The sequence below is a fragment of the Tachyglossus aculeatus genome, chromosome 9 (assembly GCF_015852505.1).
Source record: "Tachyglossus aculeatus isolate mTacAcu1 chromosome 9, mTacAcu1.pri, whole genome shotgun sequence".
NCBI classification, from domain to species: Eukaryota; Metazoa; Chordata; class Mammalia; order Monotremata; family Tachyglossidae; genus Tachyglossus; species Tachyglossus aculeatus.
Window position 1 is genome coordinate 548,389 of NC_052074.1, and position 13,047 is coordinate 561,435.

Genomic DNA, 13,047 nt, shown 5'->3' on the forward strand with positions numbered 1-13,047 from the left:
GCCCAAGGTCATACAAGCAAGCGGCAGACCCAGGGTGAGAACCCAGGTCCTCTGTCTCCCGGGCCTGAGATCTTTCCACTAAGCCATGCTGCTTTCCATTTTAGGAAAGATTTGGATGTGGGGAGAGCTGGGGCCTGCCTTATGTGGGGAGGGAGTGAGATCCAGGCCAGAGGAGCAGGTGAGTGAAGGGATGGAGGCGGGAGAGTCAAGAGCAAGGGGCGGCCAGAAGGTGGACTTGGGAGCAGTGAAGTCAGAGAGCTGGGGAGTAGTAGAGAAGAGAGCCAACATGTGTTTTAGATTTCCATTCATTCTCTCCAGCACGACAATGAAGATTCAGGGAAACTTTTGGAAATCACCATAGGGTAGTTGGCAGATACTGCAAAGTTTTCCATAGCCTTTTGTCATAAATACAGGAATCCAGGCATCAGTCCTCTCCTTCCTCCTCCTCCTTCCCCTCTCTTCCTCCCTTTTCTTTTCCTCCCCCTTCTCTTCTTCCTCTCCTCTTTTTCTTTCTTCTCTTCCTCTTCCTCCTCTTCCTTCTTCTCTTCCCTTGGGAATATAGACCCCACCCGACCTGCCAAAGTAGTGAGGAGGAAAGGAGAGCAACCTTCCCGGACACCAAGGGACTCTGGGCTCATATGAAGACCTTCCCAAGTACCAATCAATCTATCTATTTCTCTATCTACCTACCAGGCTTTAGGCAGACCTAGTGGGAAGGGGCAGCATGGCCTAGGCAAGGAGGGAGTGTGGCATAGTGGAAAGAGCCCAGGTCTGGAAGTAAGGAAACCCAAATTCCAGTCTTGGCTCTGCCACTGGCCCACTGTGTGTCCTTAGGCAAGTGGCTTATTTGCTCTGTGCCCAATTTCTCATCTGCTCTCCCTCCTCCTTTTGTGATGAGCCTCATGAGTGACAGGAACTGGATCTGGTCTCCTTATGTTAGGTCTTCCCCAGTGCTCAGCACAGAATAAGCACTTAAATATCACCATCATCATGGTCCCCATTGTTATTTATTTTTATGACATTTATTAAGCGCTTACTATGTGCCAGGCACAGTACTAAGCACTAGGGTGGACAGAAGATATGGGGTTAGAAATAGCACATGTCCCATCTGGGGCTCACAGTTTTAAATGCCATTTTACAGATGAGGTAACTGAGGCACAGAGAAGTTATGTCAGTTGCCCAAAGTTACCCAGTAGACAAGTGCTGGAGCTGGGATTGGAACCCATGCTCTTTCCACTAGGCCATGCTTGTTTCTATCATTATTATTGTTATTATTATAATGACTAGCATCATTATTATTATGGGGGTGGGGTCTCAAGGGTGAGCATAGGGTCAGGGGAGGGGCGCTCTGGGTAAAAGGATCTGGGACCTTCAATCACTTGCTAATGACTCGTGGAACAATTTTAGAAACAAATAAGGATTCAAGAAGCCAAGATTATAGAAGAGAAAGCGGCCAAGATCAAGGAGTGGGTGACCTCCAAGCTGCATGAGGTACTGCTTCTGGATTAGGGGCCACTGGGTCGGGGCCCCCTAGAGGGGTCAGCATTGAGGAGGATGGGGGTGCTCTCTCCTGAACCAGCTTTAGTATGGCCCTCGCCCATTGCTGTTCTGCAGGTTTTCAGGAAGTGTGTGGCAAGGAGATCAGAAGTCCTTGGACTCTTTCTGAATTTTTCAAGGGACATTCCTGTTCAGTGGCCTGTAATCACTGGGAAAATCAATCAATTAGTGGGGTTTATTGAGAGCTTACTGTGTGTGGAGCACTGAGAAGCAGCGTGGCTCAGTGGAAAGAGCACGGGCTTTGGAGTCGGAGGTCATGGGTTCAAATCCCGGCTCCGCCACTTGTCAGCTGTGTGACTTTGGGCAAGTCACTTAACTTCTCTGTGCCTCAGTTCCCTCATCTGTATAATGGGGGTGAAGACTGTGAGCACCCTGTGGGACAACCTGATCACCTTGTAACCTCCCCAGCGCTTAGAACAGTGCTTTGCACATAGTAAGCGCTTAATAAATGCTATTATTATTATTATTATTATTATTATTACTAAGTGCTCACCAGAGTCGGAATTGCCAGCAAATACAATGTGCGAGTCTGCCTTCTGAGGACGGGCTGAGAGGTTGAGGATTTAGGAACTGAGTGATCGCACAATGTTTAGCTTTGGGAAGCGGGGACTGGCTCCAGATCCCCTTGCAAGAGTGTCCGGCCAGGGGCTGTGGTCAGTCTCCAGCTCCAGGGTGGGCCTTGGGCTTTGAATGCCTGCCACCCAAGAGGAGTCCCTCAGCTCTCCCTGGATTTGCTGGTTCAGGCCTGACCCGGTCCAGACCAGCCGAGAGTCTCTGTTCTCAGCGGGGTTGGGCATCCAGCCCTAGGATGTTTTGGGAATGTTTCTTCCAAACCTGATCAGTGAGAACTGTGTGCTTGCAGCTGGAAGTGGAGAATCATAATCTGCGCTTGATCAACCAAAAGCAAACCGAGGAAATGAACATCATACGGTCTAAGTTACAAGGTACTGGGAAGAGTAAGGGTTTCCATTAGTGCCTCTGAGCTCCTATGGGTGTGTGGGTGTGTCTGGGTGTGGGTGTTTGCCTCCATGGATTTCTGGGTGTGGTGGATAGAGGGTCTGTGTGTGTGTGTGTAGTAGAGGGAATGTTTTTGTGTGCACTTGCATGTGGGTATCTGTATGGTGGGGATAGTGTCTTTACGTCTGTGTGTGTGTGGGGGGAATGTCTTTGTGTGTACTTGTGTGTAGGTATCTATGTGATTGGGGAGTGTCTTTGTGTGCATGTATGTTATGTGTATGTGTATCTGTGGTTATATATGGTGTGTGTGTGGGCAGGGGGGTTGTGGTAGAGGGGAAGATACTCTCCCATGGAGGTTCCTGCAGCTTCAGGGAAGCAGTGGAAGTTGGTTGGAGATAGTAAATTCACCAGCCTCAGTCTGCTGCCTTGAAAGCCTGCTTTATCTGGGGGGCCTTCCAGGGGTCTCCCTTAATTTCCCCTATAGTTGTGGGCAGTCGGACCCCCGTCCACTGAGCCAGAGTCCAGGATTACAGAGTTTGAAGCTTCTGGAGTCACCTGAGTGTTGGACCTGGGATCACCAGAGTCCACTGGGCCCTGGGGTGCCTGGGACTGAGACACCGAGATTGGCAGCCTGAGATCACCGGGACTGAGACATGGGCATTGGGAATCTGGGGGTCACTGGGATGTCCACCAGAGCTGGCAAGAGGCAGTTGTGTACTGTACTTGTTTCAGGGTGGTTCCCTGACCATTAACTCCTGCTAGGCCATGTGGGGCTAGGACTGTGGACTGTGGGGGTGCCGTGGGGTGATTCTGAGTGGTCCGTATTTCCAGGATCAGACCAGGGGAAGAGACTATCCATTTCAGCCACCCAGAAGCCCACGGAGGGCCAACGCTTGAGCAGCGTGACCTTCGGATGCTTTTTGTCCAGAGCCAGAAGCCCTGAGCACGTCTCAAAAGCAGAGGAAGTGAGCCAGGTCTCATCTACAGGGTCTCCGTTCGGGGAAGAAAATCACATCCCAGGTCTGACCTCTGCTGGAACCGATCCTGACCACTCAAAGTAGGGAGGGGGTTCTACAGGGAGGGGGCCCGCAGTGGGAGGGGGGGTCACAGAGGGGGTCCTGCACCAGGATCCACATTCAGCCTGCCGTTTTGTTTGCTGGGGGATTCTTCCCTTGTGGCTCTGAGTGGGTGAGTCAACCTTCTCAATCGAGGCGATCCTGGAGTTTGAAATCAACTTCTAACTCCTCAAGCAGCAGTCATAACATTGGCAGGGATTTAAAATATTTAAAAATTCTCATCCTCTGAGGAAAAATTTCCACTGAAGGCAGGCTGCAGTCTCCTTCAGCTCTGAAAACAGATCAGGGTGTGCACCTTCTAATACAGTTTACCTTCCATTTGATGGCCTCATTAGCTAGGTCCCACTTCCTCGGTTAGAGATACTTATTCTCTGCTGGCTACAGAACTGAAGAACATCTTCTGTTGCAACTTGTTTTTTAGCAAAATCCAGCTGCTGGAAGTTAAGGCAGGGTGGCCAGCAGATAGAGCCTGGGGCAGGGAATCAGGAGATCAAACGCTTAGTACAGTGCTCTTGTACTTCCCAAGCGCTTAGTGCAGTGCTCTGCACACAGCGCTCAATAAATAGGATTGAATGAATGAATGAATGCTCTGCACACAGTAAGCGCTCAATAAATATGATTGAATGAATCAGGATTTGAGTCCCAGATGTGCCTTCAGCCTGCTGTGTGACCTTGGGCAAGTCACCGAACCTTGCCAAGTTTAGGTTTCCTCATTTGTAAAATGAGGAGCAGATAGGTGGTGGGCCCTATTTGGGACAGAGACCAAGTCTGATCTCATAATTTTGTATCTACCGCAGTGCTTAGCATAGAGCTAGTAGGGAATAATTGACAACTAATAATGTTATCCTTCTGAGCATCCAAGTCCAATCTGGCATTCCCTTTAAGCCTCCTGATTTAAAAATCCAGCACAAGTAGATGGAAAATAAATCTGACTTGAAGCTCCTCAAAAAGTCTCCTGGTCCTACCTGACTGAGGCTCCTCAGTGACCACCTCCATAACTTCTGTATTTCAGGAGTGGAAATCCCGGATGTGTCTCCCAGCGGTCAAGCCCCAGAATCTCTCAGTGGCCAGCGAACACCACAGCCTGGCTTCGGGCGGGTGGGGTTGGCCCAACCAGTGGGGATTGGTGGCGGCCGACTAACCGGAGTTGACAGTGGCCCTCCTGGGAGTCCTGGCCCCGTGGCCAGCGGCTGGAGCTCTGATGAGGATGACGTCAGCCGGTGCAGAGTCTCTGGTCGGCGTGAGTCCGCCCTGTCCAGCCCAACGTCCGAGGAAGGCGGTGGCTTCGGCCGGACGGGGAGCGAGATGAACCTGACGGCCTCGGATGACAGTGGCTCGACGTTTGAGGAGGGTGGTTTGGGTGCCCGTCGGCCAGAGCACAGGAAGCTGTATCTCTGGCGGCAGGAAGCCCAGCGGCAGGCCCGGGACCGTCGGGCCCGGGCCGAGGGCAGGGCTGGGTTGTTGGGGTGCCGCGGGGAGCGGCCGGGCCTGGATAGCTCCTCGGATGAGCTGAGCAGGAGATTCCAGTCTCAGAGGCTGGATTACCCATCGGCGTCTAGCGAGACCACCATACCAAGCCCAAGTGGGACACCTGCCCTCACACCCGGGCCCTCCCACCAGCTCCCTGCCGCGGGCTCCCGGGGCATTGGCCCCCCAGCCCCGCCCCGGCCGAGGGCTCCCAGCTCACCTCTAGCCCGCAGGCACCTGAGCCAGCCGCCGCTGAGCTCGGACCGGGCCTTTGGGAAGAACAGGAACGCCATAAGCATGATCAGGCCTTTCCAGCCGCTGGAAACTGATCTTGACCTGGTTGACGGGGATGGTCCTGACGCCGAGGAGGCCATGGACACTGGCTGTGGAAGCCACGTGTCGGCTGGCGACTCCCCAGAGGCACAAGACCCGGAGGCCTGGGAGTCGGCAAAGAAGGCCCCGGCTACTAAGCCCCCGACGCCCCCGCTCCACCGTTGCCCATCCTGGGTGAGTTCTGGGCTGACTGCTGCAGTTGTGGAGGGTGGGTGTCCTGGCCAGAGGGATTAAATAACTGATGTTTCCGACGTAGCTGGTCCCTTACCTGCCTTCCGCTGACTGACATTCTGGAGGCTTTGTCTGGGAGCTCTGCTCCTCCATGAAGCCCAATCCCTCCTGTTGGCTTCGGTTGGACTCTCAGCCTGGACTCTCGGTCTGTCGGTGCCAGTGCTTGGGCTAATAGGGCCTGCTCCCTGAGGCAATGGATCAATCAATCAAGCAGTTGTATTTATTGAGCGCTTACTGTGTGCAGAGCACTGTATAAAGTGCCTTGTACAGGAGCTCTCTGTACGGTATAGGAGAGTCAGATTTTGGGTTTGAGTCTGAGACCATTTCCTCAAGCCTCCTCTTTCACCTTTCCATAATGGTGAAACAATTGACTACTCAACACATCCATCTTCCACCCAATTGATCTCCCAATCACCTGCCAACCACCTGCCCAATTACCCAAGCAATCAACCAACCCTCATAGTCACTCAACCACCCACCTAAGCTACTCAACTACTCAGTTTTTTTCATGGTATTAGTTAAGTGCTTATTATATGCCAGACACCGTACTAAGCACTGGGATGGATTCCAACTAATCAGGTTTGATATGGTCCCTGTCTCAGTTGGGACTCACAGTTTTAATCCCCATTTTACAGATGAAGTGAAGTGAGTTGCCCAAGGTCACACAGCAGACAAGTGGCGAAACTGGGATTAGAACCCAGGTCCTCTGACTCAGGCCCATGCTTTGTCTACTGGCCATGCTGCTTCTCAGTTACTCAAAGGCCCACCTAAGAAACCCACCTCCCAACTAATCAACAAGAGGCACAGTCCCTGTCCTCTGGGTGCATACAATCTAATGGGGGAGACAGGCAGATTAAATGATGGGGAGCAAGAGGAAGAACAAAGTTATGAACAGCATAAATACATCAGATGAAATTGCTGAATAAATATTAAAGATCCAAATAATGAGAGATATGTACTCAGTTCTCCTCAAATGCACAGAAAAAATGTACCCAATTCCTTTGTAACACACAGACATATGTCCCCAGTTATCCCGTAACACGCAGACATAGTTAGCCATTGTCCCATAGTGCAGCAGTGCCATGCTCACAAGGCCCAAGTCCAGGAGAACTGGCCCTGTGGCACTTGCCATATCCAACGCCATGGGCATGGGCTCAGAGCCTGTCTTCCCACCCCATGGTGCACTGGATCTGAACAGTTCACATTGTTGGACAAATGTTGCCTGTTCACTAATATCGCCCCTGCCCAACACCCACATGGTAAAACACGTTCCAGCAGAACTGAGTGTGTCTGCATGGCAGAGGTTGGCAGGGGGGTGGCCACCCAAGTCCTAGGGGTGGCTGATGTGCTGAGCAATTTCGGTGTCAGTAATTAATCGGGGAAGGCTTCTTGGAGGACATGGGGATTTGGGAGGGCCGTGGAGCTGTGGAAGGCTGAGGGAATCCCAGGCTGGGGAACTGGTGTTAGTGAGGGACTCCAGGGACAAGAACATTGATGGTGAAGCTCACTTAATAGGTGGGACTGGAGGAGCGGGGAACAGTGGACGGAAAGAACAGATCAGGAAGGTAGAGCCAGTTGGTGAAGCCCTCCTGCTTGAGGGGAGGGAGGTGAGCAACCCCTGGAGGATTTTGAGGGACGGGCCATTGCTAAATCTGCTGCTTCTACCATAGGAAAGCAGAATTTATGCTGTGGCCAAGTGTGGCATGCGGATGTCTGAAGCCATCAGCGTGGATGGTGTCTGCCAAGGTAAGAGATAAAATTTGTCTTCAGGGTGTAAGTAGGGTCTTCTGGTTGCCAGCTACCAGCACTGCAGAAGGTTCCCAATGCCCAGAGAGCACCCCAAACCCTTCCCCTTGCCCCTCATAGAACCCAATCAGAACCTGGGCTGTTGCTGCTGCTATTGCAAAGGGGAAAGCTTCAGAAATGTCTCAGACTGTGTGGGCCAGCCCCAGGTTTGACAGGGACTTCTTTTTTTTGTTTTTGGTATTTGTTGAGCACTTACTATGTGCCAGGCATTGTACTAAGCACTGGGGTAGATACAAGCTAATCAGCTTCGAGACAGTCCATGACCCACATGGGCCTCACATTCTTAATCCCCATTTTACAGATGAGGAAACTGAGGCACAGAGAAGTGATGTGACTTGTCTGAGGTCACGCAGCAGACAAGTGGCAAAGCCAGAATTAGAACTCAGGTCCTTCTGACTCCGAGTTCCATGCTCTATCCATTGGGCCAGGCTGCTTTTCTGAGACTGTCTCTCATCTGCATATAGTGAATCGACCCCTGTGTTTAACACAGGGCTTGGCACAGGGTGCTTCACAAATACCTCAACTGTTATGATTAATGCCTCCCTTGAGAGTGACACAGCTATCGGGGGGGTGAGCAGGAACCAGAGGAAATTGAGGGGACATCTGGGAGCCCACATGAAGGGGAGAGGCTGTCCCCTTTCCCCCCTGGCCAGCAGCACCTAGAATTTCAGTCCCTGGCTATCGGATCCATCCAGACTCCTCCTGACTCTTGGCCAGAGAAGTCATAGTCCACTGGATGGAGTGATGGACAGGGAACTCTGTGGATGAGGTGAGGCTGGCTACAGGCTCCTTCCCGGGACAAACTGGAAGGACAAGGAGAGGCACCCAGGCCTCCTCTGTGCCGGCTCCTCTCTTCACAAGGACCAGTCTGCCGCACACATCTGCCCTGGAGTGTTTCAGGGATGGACCCCAGGAGGTCCCGAGGCCAGCGGAAACAAATGCCCAAGCCCACAGGGGCTTTTCTGGGTGAGGGTTGGGGCAGGCTGAACCAAGTCGACCTGCGGGAACCTTGTTTCCCCTTGGCCATTAGCCTTGGCAGCGGTGATCTGGCACCTTCTTGAGGATCTGTTGGGGAGGGGGCAGAGCAGCATGTTTCAACCCAGAGATTTAACCCCATGGGTGCTCCCTTGCTCTTCCTTTCAGCTTCTGGGGCAGTGACTCCTGATTCCATGTCAGGACTCTACACATCACTGCTCTATAAGAACATGACAACACCAGTGTACACCACTCTGAAAGGGGTAAGTGCCTCCGCTGTCCGCAGCCCTCACCCACACCCCTGCTGGTCAGGCTGGGCTGGGCCAGGCCTGCTCCGAGCCAGCTCCCTGCCCCGCAGCTTATAGCAGGGCTGTAAGGGGCTTATCCTAGGGTCTCACTGGAGTTGGCTGAGCGAGAGATTGGGCACATCTTTGGGCTTGACTAGGGATATACTCATCTCTCCCATTCGACCCACGTATTCAATATGCTACCATATCCTCTTGGTTCCGCCTTCAGATCGCTAAAATCCCCATGCGAACTGCTAGCTGATCCAAGTACTTATAGTCCACCTTGACTACTGCATCAGCCTCCTCGCTGACCTCCTTTCTTCTTGTTCTCTCCCACTTCAGTCCATAACTCACTCCGCTGCCGGGTTTATTTTTCTAAAAAACCATCCAGTCCATGTTTTCCCACTCCTCAAGAACCTCCAGTGGTTGCCCTCACCCCCACATCAAACAGAACTCCTTACCATTGACTTTAAAGCATTCAATCACCTTGCCCCTTCGTATCTTACCTCACTATTTCCTACTATAACTCAGCACACTCACTTTGCTCCTCTAACTCCAACCTACTCACTGTACCAGGATCTCGTCTATCTTGCCACCGACCCCTCACATGTGCCCTGCCTCTATCGTGCAACTCCCCCTGCATACCTGACAAACCAGTATTCTACCCACCTTCGAAGCCTTATTAAAATTGCATCTCCTCCAGGAGGCCTTCCCTGACTAAACCCTCATTTTTCCTACTCCCTCTCCCTTCTTCATCACCCTTTCCCTTGGATTTGTACTCTTTATTCACCCCACATTCAGCTCCACAGCAGTCACTCACATATTCGTAATTTATTTTAGTGTATCACCCTCTCTCCGTAAGCTCCTTGTGAACAAGGAATATGTCTGCCAACTCTGTTATATTGTACTCTCATAAGCACTTAGAACAGTGCTCTGCATTCAGCAACTGCTCAATAAATACAATTGATTGATTACACTGGGTTAAACTAGAGGTAAACTAAGGTTAGACTAGTTATATTAGGTTTTCACTAGAGCTTTGTGAGGGTTATATAGGTTTATGCTAGAACTAGACAACAGTTATATTAGTTTTATACTAGAATCATATTAAGGTATATTTGGGTTACATTGGGGTTATATTATGTTTATACTAAGGTTATTTTTATTTTTATTTTTGGTATTTGTTAAGCACTTACTATTTCTAGACTGTGAGCTCGTTGTTGGGTAGGGACCATCTCTATATGTTGCCCCCCCGCCCTCCTCTCCCCGCTTCTAGACTGTGAGCCCACTGTTGGGTAGGGACTGTCTCTATATGCTGCCAACTTGTACTTCCCAAGTGCTTAGTACAGTGCTCTGCACACAGTAAGCGCTCAATAAATACAATTGAATGAATGAATGAAGGTGCCAGGCACTGTACTAAGCACTGGGGTAGATACAAGCAAATTGGGTTGGGCTCAGTCCCTTGTCCCACACCGGGCTCACGGTCTTAATCCTCATTTTACAGGTGAGGTAACTGAGGCACAGAGAAGTGAAGTGACTTGCCCAAGGTCACACAGCAGATAAGTGGCAGAGCCGGGACTAGAACCCGTGACCTTCTGACTCTCAGGCCCATGCTGTATCTACTACGCCATGCTGCTTCTCTATCCGATGATAATTTTCCCACGCTTTGTCAGTTGCTTTAAGGACCCGCATTATTTATTATTTGAGGGTGGGAATGCAGAAATGAGCTCTAGGGAGGCCTGCTCTCGAAGTAGCTGAGCTCACTATCTTTTCAAATAGCTTGGAATAGGAATGAAAACAACAGTCAGATGTGGCAACTCTCAAATTTTCGAGCCCTCTAGAGTGGGAAATTTCGGTTTTGGGGTTTTTAGTACTTATTTAATGCACTTCCACATCCTTGCAAAGTGATGGAATGAGTTATTTCTCAATCAATTAGTGGTATTTTTTGATGCTTACTGTGTGCAGAGCACTGTACTAAGCACCTGGGAGAGTACAATACAAGAGTCGGTAGACAACATGATCCCTGACCACAAGGAGTTTTCAGTCGAAGCAGGGGGAAGCAGATAAGAAAATAAATAACTGATTGGAGAAATAGTAGCGTATAAGTATATTTACATTAAGTGCTGTGGGGCTGGGGCGAGTATCAGAGTGCTCAGCCAACTGCGTAGTTGATGTGAACGGGAGAGTGAGTAGGGGAAATGAGGGCTTAGTCTGAAGAGCCTCTGGAGATGTGCTTTTAGGAGAGGGGTGATCTACGGGATGTGAAGGGGAAGGAGCTCTAGGCCCGAGGGAGGACATGGGCAGGGCGTCGGTAGAGGGGACTACAGTCTACTGACGTTTCTCCCTTTTAAGCAGATTGATTGACTGTTCTACAAATTATTGACTCTTTGTCTTGGGGATGTGGAATACCCCACTGGGCTGTACCTGGGGGGTACTCTGAGCTGTACTGGGAGGGTACCCTGCTGAATCGTATCTGGAGGTACCCCATAGAGCTGTACCCGGGGTTACCCCACTGGGTTGCATCTGGGAGGTACCCCACTGAGCTGTCTCTGTTTGGGGTGGGGACACCTCATGCTGTTTTCCTCTAGAAGGCAACTCAGATAAGCAACAGCCCATTCCTAGATGACTCTTCGGGCTCCGACGAGGAGGATGGCTCGAGGTCCAGTTCCCGGACATCAGAATCGGACTCTCGGGGCAGAAGTGGGCCAGGAAGCCCCCGGGCGATGAAACGCGGTAGGCCAAGAACCCACGAAGGCGGGGCCGGTGGGCATGCCAACCATGGCCCCCTGGCAACCAGCCGTGGCCCCTAGCAACCAGCACGAATAAGAATTGGCCTCGGCCTCTGGCTCTGAGTAGCCCCCAGCCTGAGAATACAGCTGGGAAAGGGGATGGGAGACAGGTGCATAAGGAAAGATGAAACAATAGAAGCACAAAAACAGCTGAAAAAATGAGGACAAAAATAAATACAAGACCAGTAGGGCCACTTTTGGCTAGAGGACCAGAATTTCAGGCTCATTGCAGCTCAGAGCCTAAAAGTCACCACAGCCAGTGGTCAGCAAGGAGGCTGATACAGTAGTCAAGGTGGGATAGGATGAGTGCTTGGATTAACATGGTAGCAGTTTGGATGGAGCGGGAAGGGTGAATTTTAGCGATGTGGTGAAGGTTGAACCTACAGGTTTTCGTGACAGGTTGAATATGTGGGTTGAATGAGGGACATGAGTTGGAGGATAATGCCAAGGTTACGGGGTTGTGAGACAGGGAGGATGATAGTGCTCTCTACAGTGACAGGAAAGTCACAGGAAGGACAGAATTTGGGTGGGAAGATAAGAAGTTCTGTTTTGGACATATTAAATTTGAGGGGTCAGCAGGACATCCAAGTAGAGATATCCTGAAGGCAGGAGGAAATATGAGACTGCAGAGAAGTCGAGAGATGAGGGCTGGAGAGATTGATTTGGGAATCATCTGAATAGAGATGACAGTTGCAACTGTGGGAGTGAATGAGTTCTCCATGGGAGTGGGTGTAGATGGAGAATAGAAGGGGACCCAGAACCGAGCCTTGAGGGATTCCCATAGTTAGGGGGTGGGAGGCAGAAGAGGAGCTTGTGAAAGAGGCTGAGAATGAGCTGCCGGAGAGATAGGAAAACCAGGAGAGGACAGTGTCAGTGAAGCCACGGTTAGATGATGTTTCAGTCCACAGCACTGAAGGCAGTAGAAAGTTCGAGGAGGATTAGGATGGAGTAGAGGCCATTAAATTTGGCAAGAAGGAGGTCATTGGTGACCTTAGAGAGGGTTGTTTCTGTAAGTGAAAGTTGAGGAAGGAGAGGCTTGGAGGAGAGGAGGTAGTGGGTATAGGTAACTTGCTCATGCAGTTTGGAGAGGAATGGTAGGAGGGAGAAGAGGTGATAACTGGAAGGAGTTCGGGGAAGGGAGGGTTTTTTAGGATGGGGAGACATGAGCATGTTTGAAAGGCGTGGGGTCATTGGTAAATGAACAGTTGAAGATGGTGGTTGGGGAGGGAAGAAGCAGGAGGCAAGTGCTTTGATAAGGTGTGAAGGGATGGCGTCAGAAGCACAGGGTGGGGGGTGGCTTTTGAGAGGAGGTGGGACATCTCTGATACTGCTGGGAAAGAAGGGAGAGTTGAAGAAGGGGCAAGGGGAGGAAGGACTGGAAAGAAGCAGGGGAGATTTTAGGGAGAAATGCCTGATTTCAACTTAATACAGTATGTGGCTGGGTCATTAGGGGCAAGAGAGAAGGAGGGATTTAAACTAAACACAATGTTACATGTGTAAAACACCTCCACACATTCTCCCCCATCCTTCAATACCCCTACATGCTTTTTCTCTCCCTCTCTCACACACGCT

At 50.9% G+C, this 13,047-nt stretch overlaps 1 protein-coding gene across 2 annotated transcripts in view; it reads left to right on the forward strand.

Annotated features, from left to right (window-relative positions):
• Positions 1 to 13,047, forward strand: part of PLEKHH2 (pleckstrin homology, MyTH4 and FERM domain containing H2) — a 50,047-nt gene that overhangs the window by 17,985 nt on the left and 19,015 nt on the right. The window contains exons 5-11 of one of the 2 annotated variants that reach the window (XM_038751201.1): positions 1,408 to 1,491; positions 2,420 to 2,501; positions 3,346 to 3,534; positions 4,603 to 5,564; positions 7,292 to 7,367; positions 8,571 to 8,665; positions 11,275 to 11,419. In XM_038751201.1, the coding sequence (XP_038607129.1) occupies positions 1,408 to 1,491; positions 2,420 to 2,501; positions 3,346 to 3,534; positions 4,603 to 5,564; positions 7,292 to 7,367; positions 8,571 to 8,665; positions 11,275 to 11,419 (1,633 nt within the window). The remainder of the gene's footprint in view (positions 1 to 1,407; positions 1,492 to 2,419; positions 2,502 to 3,345; positions 3,535 to 4,602; positions 5,565 to 7,291; positions 7,368 to 8,570; positions 8,666 to 11,274; positions 11,420 to 13,047) is intronic. The other variant, XM_038751202.1, reaches the window with a different exon arrangement.